At 44.9% G+C, this 10,841-nt stretch overlaps 1 protein-coding gene across 1 annotated transcript in view; it reads right to left on the bottom strand.

The window, feature by feature from the left end:
- Window positions 1-10,639, bottom strand: part of LOC112107375 (retinoic acid receptor RXR-gamma) — a 109,857-nt gene extending 99,218 nt beyond the window's left edge. The window contains exon 1 of the mRNA XM_024201043.2: window positions 10,484-10,639. Coding sequence (XP_024056811.1) covers window positions 10,484-10,529 — 46 coding nt within the window. The 5' untranslated portion in view covers window positions 10,530-10,639. The remainder of the gene's footprint in view (window positions 1-10,483) is intronic.
- Window positions 10,640-10,841: the final 202 nt, after the last annotated feature.

Below are 10,841 nucleotides of genomic sequence, written 5' to 3'. Positions count from 1 at the left end.
CCGTCCAGTGCTCTGTCTTTTGGGAAGTTGTGGCAATGCATAATGGGGCCAAAATGAGTTGCGCAGGGGTGACTGGGAGCATGGGGTCAACTTCCCAGTGTGCAAGTCTCCAATCCATCCCATAATGACATCTGTATCACATAATTTTCATGCCTTTTTTCAAAATCCCACAACCCCACTTGACCCTCCTCACTGTCCACCATCTCCAGCAGAAGCCTGGAGCCTGCATATCTCTGCACTATTGCCATGAGCATTGCAAGCACAGGACGCATAATCCTGTAGTATTTACAAAGCCACAAGAACCACCAAATCAGCAGGGAACAATGATTTCTTGGAGGACAGATTGTTGTGGTTGGTGGCATTCACAGAGCAGCTACAAATGGTGGAGCGCCACTTCTGGGCCTGAGAAATGAGCACTGACTGGTGAGATTGCATTGTGATGCAGGGTTAGGATGATGAGCAGCAGCTGCAGAACTTCCAGATGCACAAGGCAACATTCCTGGATCTATGCACCGAACTTGCCCCAGCCCTCCAGTGCAGGGATACCAAAATGAGAGCTGCACTGACAGTGGAGAAGCGATTGGGGGTGGCACCATGGAAACCTGCAATGCTAGATTGCTGCCAGTCAGCCAGAAATCAATTTGGAGTCAGGCAATCCACTGCAGGGGCGGTTGTCATGCAGGTGTGCAATGCCATCAATCACTTCCTGCTACGCAGGGCTGTGACTCTTGGCAATGTGCAAGACATAGTGGATGGATTTGCGGCAATGGGATGCCCAAGTTGCAGTGGAGCACTAGACAGCATGCACATCCCTATTATGGCACCAGACCACCTTGCCATAAAGTACATCAACAGAACGGACTACTTTTCTATGGTTACACAAGTATCTGGGGATCACTGGGGAGGCTTCACCAACATCAGTGTTGGTTAGTCAGGGATAATGCATGATGCTCGCATCTTCAAAAACACAAGACTGTTCAGAAAGCTACAAGCAGGGACTTTCTTTCTTGACTGGTGGATTATCATTGGGAATGTTGAAGTGTCAGTAGTGATCCTGAGCAACCCAGCCTACCCCTGGCTCATGAACCCATACACAGGCCATCGACAGCACCAAGGTATGATTCAACTACTGGCTCAGCAGGTGCAGAATGACAGCTGAATGTGCTTTTGGTCGCTTGAAGAGACGTTGGCGTTGTTTACTCCCAAGATTGGGATATTATTGGTCCAATGGTTATAGCTGCCTGCTTTGTCCTGGATAATATCTGTGACGCAAAGGGGGAAGTCTTTCTGCCAGGGTGGAGGGCAGAGGTGGAGTGGCTGTCTGCTGAGTTTAAACAGCCAATACAAGAGCTATTAGAAGAGCTCATTGAGTAGCTATATAGCTCAAGGAGGCTTTGAAAGAGCATTTTAACAGTGAGCCATAGTAACGTGTTTTGCTGCTCTACCTGGCCCTGCTCTTTTGTGGCCTGTTAGGAATTGTGTGGTGATTGTTGTACATGTAGGAATATAACATTGCCAATACCTCTATTAATTTTGTTTGTGGCTTATCCTATGAGTTGTGTCACACTATCAGTAACAAGTAATTGGTTACTTTCAGGCCTGCTAAGCATTCGGTAGCAGGTGTTGCAAACTAATAAAGATGAGTTTTGTTTTAAATAAGAGACCTGTATTTTATAACAGAATTCAGTAAAAAAAAAAAAGAAACCATTAAATTTTAAAACAAATGTATTTAAAACTTACTAAAACTTAATAAATTAAGAGTGAAGAACTTATGAAGGGAAGAGAACATTCATGTCCATTTCAGCTACACATACATGATAAGTCTCAGGCAGACACAGAATTTGTCCGCCCATGCACGGCCCCATTGGCCTGGCTGGAGTTCCCCCCCCCGCCCCCAAATATAGAAGTCAAACTACACCTATGAGGGTGGAATAGGGAGGTCCCAATATTGAGTTCTCAATGGGCTGCAGAGGGAGGCGAGCCCAGGATTGTTGAACCTGTAGGTCCACCAGAGTCTGCAGCATCTGTGTTTGCTGCCGGAGAAGCCCCATTATGTTCTGTTGCTTCTCCTCTCCATTCTTTCCTTCTCCAGGTTGTCTGCAATGTTCACTCTCCAGGCCTTGTGCTCACGGTCCAATGCAGCCCTGGCTTGCAGGATTTCACTGAACATGTCATCCCAAGTCCTCTTCTTTCTCCCCCTTATCTGGCTCAGGCATTCTGCAGGTGTGGTGGAAGAGGCTCAAGGCCACAATGGCAGCAGCTGCACAGGTACCATTCTCACTATCATCATGAAAGAAAGCAAAAGTTAAGAGGCAGAACTCACTCCCTTGCTCCCCTAAAGTTTTAAGCACTACCTGCTCATTCACAATTCTGCTTGGGATTACTTGTGCACGGCACCAGTCACAGCACCAGCCACAGTGAGTATGGCCCACAGAGGGTTAGGGAAATGAGGAGGGAATTGCTTGGAGGCCTATAACTAGTACCATAGGGCAATGGCACTGAATATTGGCATTGGTGATTTTAGCGGATCTCTCACTCCTGAGGGTAGCAAAGGTGTGGAGAGCACAGCTGCTGCTGGTGTCCTGAAGCTGCCTGGACCCATACGCTGCTAACTTCTATACTGCAATGGGGCCTGCTGAAGTTATCGCTGACTGACGTGGAAAAGTATCCTACCATGGAGGAAGAAATAAAGCTGCCATCCCTAGAAACCTTTGGGAGAGGATTGCAAAGGACCTCCATGGAAGTTTCATTAAGATCTCTCAGGAGAATTCAAGGGACATCCCTGTGTGCATAAACAAACTGCTCCACATAGGTGGGGGCGGGGGACGACGACGACTAATTCTATAGGCGACTGAAAAGCAGATAGCAACTCTACCTATCTTGGTCAGGCCACTCTGTCCTCTAGCACAAGTAAATTAATGAAAAGTCAATTTAATGTGTCCTGCTATTTGCAGGGGCTGGGGGAGCATCCCTGTAATGGAAAATTTATGTATACACTTACCCGGGGTTCTTTCTCCCTACATCAGGCTCAACCGTGCTTGACTGGTGGAGTCAAAAACAGATCCTGGCTTGCTGCACAGCTGGATTCCCCAGTTGCCATTCTCCTCCTTTTCCTCATCCACTTCACAGTTCATGGCAGAGTCCTATGACTCGGGCTCCTTGGAGGTATCGAAGGTGTTGTGTGGGGTGGTGGTGGGGGTCTCTCCTGAGGATGGCATACAGCTCATTGTAAAAGCAGCAGGTCCGTGGCTTGGCACTGGATCAATTGTTGGCCCTCTTGACCTTCTGGTACATCTGCTGCAGCTCCTCGGTTTTCACGCGGCTCTGCTGCTGATCCCTGTCATAGCCCTTTTCCTGCATCCCCCGAGGAACCTGCTTATAGAGGTCCACATTTCTGTAGCAAGTCCAGAGCTGTGCATGCACAGCCTCTTCTCCCTACAGGTCCAGAAGATCCAGTATCTCATCTACTCCAGGCAGCAGCACGGCTGGAGCGTGCAGCTGGCATGGTCGGCTGGGCAGTTGCACACAACAATGAAGAGCTGCTAGGTGTGCTCACCAAGCCAGGCAATCAGGAAAAGGAAATTGAGAAATTCACAGGGCTTTAAAGGGAGAGTAGCTGCTGGACTCCAGAACCCCTGGGCAGTGAAGTTCACAATGGTGACCAGAGCGGTTAGTGTCAGGCATCGTGGGACAGCTGTTGGAGGACCATTAGGGTCAACATAGGTAATGCAATGTCTAGACTTGCGTTGAATCTACCTCTGTACATCCACCTTGGCTCAACGCTGCTCAGGGAGGTGGCGTTACTATGTCGGCATAATGGGCCACTTAATCGTACACATATGCACAACTAGGTTGACGCAAGGCAGCTTACAACAACTTAACTTTGTAGCATAGACCAGGCCTCAGCCTATATTCCTCCCACCGTGTCCTGCCTCAGATGGTGACAGGGAAGTTTATACATCACCTGAACATCTCTAACAACACAGGACACAACAAAAGACTAGCTGAAGCAGACACGGAGCATTCAACCTATACTGGGAACACTGGACACTCAAATGACTAGACTGAGGCAGGGCATGAAACACTGGACTTGGCTTTAATGTCTTGCTTTCTTCATGTTTAGTCCAGTGTCTGAGGCCAGGTTCATGAGAGAGATTTGTCAATCACTTCCTATGCTGAAAGGTGCTAATGGCTGGTAAGTCTTATCCAAAAACATCACAGACCTCGTTAAGCCAATGGGTGACAACACCCTCCTCCAGACTCAACAAAAGGAGAAAGCATAAACAGCCAGGGGCAGTGGGGATCACCTAAAAGCAAGCAATAGGCCATGTGGCAGGTCAGAGCTAAGCTGTGTGGACTGATGGGTTTCCCCACTTGCAAAAGCAGGGCTAGGTTATCAATTGCAGGCAGTGTGTGTTTGAGCAGGAAGTCTCTGCTCTGATCATTTCCTGTATGATCTTACTCTTCCCATGACTCAGTTCTCCATCTGTACAATGAGATTACCAGCAGGGTCCTATCTCACCAGGGTATTGTGAGGACAAGTATATGAAAGATTGTGAGGTGCTCAGACACTCTGGTGACAGGGGCCATGTAAGTACCTTAGGTCATGTCTACACTACAAAATTAAGTCGATCTAACTTACATAGGCATATAGCCACCACTGTAACTACACCGCTTATGCGTGTTTACACTTTGGCCCTTGTGTCGGCAGTGCGTGTCCTCACCGGGAGCACCTGTATCTATTGTATTGTTGGTCTGGGGCATTGCGGGATGTCTCCTGAAAGCCAGTAACAGTTGACATAAGCAACACTGACACTGTGGCGACCTAACTACATCGACATTGACTCTGCGCCTCTCGTAGAGGTGGAGTTATTAAGTTGGGATAGCAGGGCAGTTACGTTGGCGGGAACCACATTTAAGTGTCAGCACTTCCATAGCTAGGGCGACGAAAGCTGCCTTGCATCGCCCTAACTCTGTAGAGTAGACCAGGCCTTCGACGGACACAGGAGAAGGTGTTGCAAGCGTGATCCTGAGAAAAAACAAAGGCAGAGGGCTTCTTGGGCACAGAGATTGCTGGAGTGGGATCTCAGCAAGGAAACTGCCTGGCGTTGTTTGTTCCAACTATGTTCTGGGAAAGAAGACTGAATAAACTGCAAGAAAATACCCGACTCACATCACTGATTTCTCAACCTAATGCAAACAACCCTGCAAGACCCTGAATTGTAGCAAGCCAAAATGGCAACACACTGGTCCTTGACACTCAGAATACCACATATCTTACTCCTGGCAGCATGATGCTTGTCTGTTCCACACATGCACAGTGGGTGACCAGCTTGCTGCTGCTAAGATTGACTCAAACATCCATAGGGAACACAGGGGTGTTCTCCCATCCTCATAGCTCTCATGGGCAAAGCTGGCCTCAACTTTCCTGGGAGGCCTACAAACCTTACACCACCAGCCCCCTCCCCTGCAAAAATACTACTGATTCCTGTGCCTATCCCCCCAACCCAAATTTAACTGGCTGTTTTCCACCGTTAACCACCCCACTGTGTTAGTGTGAATGAACAACAGAAACACTGTCTCCGGCTATCAAATGATCGTAAAGGATTGCAGCAACTCAAACAACTCAGCGATGCAGACACACCTTTCCGGTTTATGCACAAATTCATCTAGCACCCTGGTGTACCGAGGGATTTTAGACAGTTATTACTGGCATTGAGTAGCACCTGCAGGCCCTGAGAGCAGGGCCCCATGCTGCTAAGTATTTTGCACACATGCTAAGGGACAAGCCCAGGATCTTACAGTCTACATAAACAGGGAAACAGGCACAGTGACTTGGCCAGGCTTACACAGCAAATCAGTTGCAGAGCCAGGGACTGAACCCCAGGGTCTTGACTCCCACTCCAGTGCCTTCTCCGCTAGACCATATTAGCTCTCTTTTCTAACTGTTATATTCACAAATCATGAATTTTGCTTGACTCTGCAGCCTGGCAGACTTCCTCCTATCTTCCAGAGTTACCCAGCACACAGCCTATTTCATGGGGTGGGGTCAGAGTCCCTGGATTTTGGACTTTTATCTTTAAGGTGACTAATCAGGCAGCAGTAACAACAAAGAGGAAATACACCCATCAGGCTCAGCTTGTAAGCAATCCGAGGGCTGAAATTTGTTTGCTCGGAGCAATCACTCAATCACTGATCGCACACAAATTCATAAAAATCAGTCTGTTCTCAAACAAGAACCCAGATGAATTTTAGTTAAAAAAGCATAGCCTACAAACAGCTCACCCCAGTTCTACTCTTCGTACAGTATTCTGCATCCGGTTCAACCCTCTGTTCCTGATTCCCCACTGCCCTGCGCCTGGTGTAGCCATTTACAGCCATGCCAAGTGGCTGCAAAATGCTGCTATGATCACATGGCCAGACTAGTAGTTATGTTCAGTATTCACAGGGTGCAGTTAAGCTGGAGAGGATATCCAAAGGAGCAGCTTCTTGATTCTGAGTCTAGTTCTACACTGGGTTTAACACCTGCCTAGTTCAGAGCAGCATCAGAGCTGCTCTAAACCAGGCAGGGTGATTATGGACAGCATAAAGGGGCCAGATCACAGAAGGAATCTGACTTGTTAGTGTGACACCTCCGATTTGCAGTCCATTTGTGCAGGTGGGAATTAGAACACAATGTACAAGACATAGGGCCTGGTTCTCCGCTGTATGACCAGCTCCCATCAGTCTTAGCATCTGTGAAAAACCAGCCACAACACTGCATGACAGGTGAACTCTACTCACTGCAATAGTTTGCACTATATAAAGTACTGATTTGAAAACAACATGTACACCTTGCATATTATCCACCAGGAAATTCTGTTGACTATCTTGTGTCACAAAACTATTAGTCAGTTTACATAACATACAGCTTGTGAACCAATGAATCTTTCAATGCACTCATTGATATCTTTGTTAACCTGACATTAACATCAGTTTACAGAACTTGATTTAGCAAGGAAGCAGTGAGTTTAATTGCAGCTTCAATCCATGTGAGCTCTGTGATTTGGAACCCTTTACTGATCCAAGATGGGTCATATATTTAGGGTGCATTTATAAATAGTTAGTAAAGGGTCAATAAATGATTGTCTCTCTCACCAACAGAAGTTGGTCCAATAAAAGATATTACCGCATCCACTCTGTTCCCCTAATAAATGATTGACAGTGTAATAAGCAGTTAGATCAATTGTTACTAATTGTTAGTTACTATTGATGTACTTAGGGAACCAGGCTTGAAAAAAGCACCAGGGTAATGCTAGGCATAATTTTTTTTCTATTTTCCTGTACCTCAGCTTACCTCTCTGCTGGGGTACAGACCAGGCGTTTGATACATATTACAAGGTGGATTGATTTAAATCAAAGCTATTTTAATCATGATTTAAATTAGCAAGTAGGAAAACTTGATTTAAATAATCAATTTTAATCTTGTTTTAATTTGTACTTAGTATTATTTTCCTAAAGAAAAGTCGATACTCACTGGTTGATAATCATTAAAAAACATTGATTTGCAACTAAATAAAGCTTTTACACTACATTTGGTACCTTTTGCTAACCAGGACACTATAGTATATCTATACACATTTATTTAAGCAATGATATAATTTACATACATTTATTCAGATTCATAATTTTTATATTTTATGTTAGAAAATGGTGAATGATGCATTTCTTATTTACTAGATGATTATTAATTTTTTACTTGGGATTTGTGTCAAGCCTTATTTGGATAGAAATTAGAATTCATTTAAAAATGTCAAAAACAGCATTTTTAACAGTTAAATAAAAAATACCTTAAATGTGCTGGATACATTAGGAAAAAAGAGGATCGAAATATGTTTTGCATTTAAAACTAACTGATTTAGTAAACAAAGCAAGTATTATCTGTAGTTAGTGAATTTAACTAATTGTCTCTGGTTGCCATGCCCTTTGAGATTTTAGAACTAGTAGATCACATCCCTTATACTAGGTTTTTATTCATAGGTTGGAAGAAAGGGGCAGGGGGGAGGACAAAACAAGCTTTCCTGCTTTTTCAACTTTCAATCAGTGTCTTAACTTTGAATCAACTAGTCATTGAACTGAACTAATTGAATAAACTGAGATGAACAAAATCGTCTCTCTGCACCTGCAGAAAAGACTACTGCTGTCAAAAGCTGGTTTAGCACTTTTTCATAGATTCCAAGGCCAGAAGGGATTCATTTGTGATCATCTAGTCTGATTGTAATCAAGTCACCCCTTAACCTTCTCTATCACTTGAGTCTATCACCATGAATCTATCACTATCAGGCAGGTTTTCTAATCCTTTAATCATTCTCATGGTTCTTCTCTGAACTCTCTCCAATTCATCCTTCTTCAACAAACTCTGGTTCCAGGTGCTTAGCCAGACTTCCACCAGATCAGTGCTGTGACTTGCTTTAAAACTTCAGAAGGAAATAGGTACTGCTTAGCATTAGTTTTATTTCATTTAAATGAATTTAATAGATTATTGTAAATTTAGACCTTAACATAGTCTGTCCTACTTTCAAATTTAATTTTAAGTAGGTTTATTTTTTAATAACAAAATTTAAATTTAAAAACTGTTTTAAATAAAGTCAGATTTAAATTAAAAATTTGATTTAAAACATATCAATTTTTCCCATGCTGATGTATAATATAGCATTAAATATGTAACTGGAGAGTGGCTCAAAATCACTAAAGATAAACATTTACTAAAGCTATGTAAAGTTATGCATACATAACAGTTTGCTTATAACCCTCAAAACAATTATGAATATTATCAATAACAACTCTTGCTTATTGACTACACTCCTTCAAGGGGGCTTTCCCCCCCAAGTTTTAGTTTTGTTACTATCATGAGTATGCAAACTATAATTAAGCACATGCACATACATACACTTCCCTGGGGCTCTTCTTTTCTCAGTTTCTGTGGAACAGAGCCTAAACTCTCTCTAGGGCATGCCATCTCTTTAAAGCGAGGAAAGAAGTGCTAGTCCCCCAGTCTCCTTCAAACTCCCCCTGAGCCTTTGCCACACCAGTCTGCAATCTGCACAGCCTACAGCCATTTTAGTCCTCTTCTTCTTCTTCTGCAGAGGGGTGGGGGAGCAAGCAGCCTGCTATCTAAATCCCACAAAACAGGTAAAATCCCTGGAATACAATCCCTATGGTACAGACTTCTACTCCCACCATAAATCCTCCACTCTAATCTGGCTCCCACTCTTCCTATTTATAAACTCCTCCCCTTCCCCTTGAGTTCCCATTGGGTCTATCAGAGAACAATTCTGAGCATGTCTTGCCAGGCTACATGCTCACAATGGAAATCACCTAAGTAGCTTCAAACAGCTCAGGAGCATGCCTAGTGACTGCCATGCCTCATTTGTGGAGGATTCTGACCCATCCAGCAGAACCACCCCAGCCAGCCCCAGCAAATCAGAGTGCCCCAAAACAAAACCAAGAAACTATGGATCCTCCCCACTGATTCTTCACTTGTTTCCACCACTAAATGTTGCAATGCAAGCATGGGCTTACACTTACAACCACCTGTGCATGCCCATAACATCTATGAATCATTAACCCTTTATAAACTGTTTTATAAATGTACCCTTAATACAGTGGTCCCCAACCTTTTTGTGGCCAGTAGCACATTCATGTTTTCAGGAGAGTGTGGCGGGCGCCAACAATTTTTCAAGGCTTATTTTGTATTTGTACATTAAATAATACAAAAAACATCATATTTAATATTACATAATATATGAATCCAGAGAGAAGAGAGAAGCTGCGAGGACAGAGAACACCGGTGCCCGCAGCCCCGGAGTACTCTGTCCCTGGCAGGCACGGGGCCGCAGCTTTTCTCCCCTGCTGGGCATTAGGCGGGCGCACATAAATGCCCCGCCGGGCGCCATGGTGCCCGCGGGCACCGCGTTGGGGACGACTGCCTTAATACAAAGTGTGAGCCCCAAGCTGTATGCGTACGTTACAGAATTGCATCCCATTCCCACTTCTTTTTCATGCATGTTATTGTTCATGCACTATAAGAGGAAAACATTTACTGAACACTGTGTCCCAGGCTCACCTCCCATTTGTTCTTTTATGAACCCAGGCTTATCAGGGAGAAATAAATCAAACCCAGAGCAACCAATGCCGCAAAAGCTTGTTTCTTTCCAAAACTTGCATGCTGGCACCCGAGTTACACTGCGACAAACCTCAACTTGCAGGGTTTCCAGGACTGCTACAGGAGGGCAGAGAAGAGCCATGCTGTTGCAAAGCCCCAGGGAAAACAATGGAGCGTTGCTATTTGTAAAGACCCCAGGCAGCCCTTGTGTCTCATCAGCCCATCTCCTGGCAGAGTCGGATTCAAGGCAATGTGTATGGCCCTGCTCGTTCGGCTTGACAGTGTCAGCTCAGCATCATTCGGCTTTACATTTTAAGAAAGGGTGAGATGGGGACTTACGGAAAGGAGGAAAGGAGCCCGTCGCCATGCACTGGGGGACCTGCATCTCTGAGCTGTGTCCCTGGCCTCCAGCTCACTAGCCTGGGAAGGGCGCTCCAGTCACCCTGACAAAGGGGACCCTCAGGGGAGGAGGGATCGGGAAGCCTGTTTGCACATTATAACCTGCTTCTCGACAATCTGCCCCAAGTTACAAATTTACCTCCCAGACCTTGACCTGGGCTGGGTTTTTGGCCTTTTTTTTTTTTTTTTTTTTTTTTGGTGCGTGTTTTTTTTTTTTTTTTCTCTCTCTTTTGTTTTGCTTCGCAGTGCCAACAGCACAGCCAGACAAACCCGCCAGGGCTGCAATCTTCTCAGCCGG

This window comes from Terrapene carolina, unplaced genomic scaffold (genome assembly GCF_002925995.2).
Source record: "Terrapene carolina triunguis isolate 2854851 unplaced genomic scaffold, T_m_triunguis-2.0 Scaffold212, whole genome shotgun sequence".
NCBI lineage: Eukaryota > Metazoa > Chordata > Testudines > Emydidae > Terrapene > Terrapene triunguis.
This window is presented reverse-complemented; position numbering and strand designations above follow the sequence as displayed.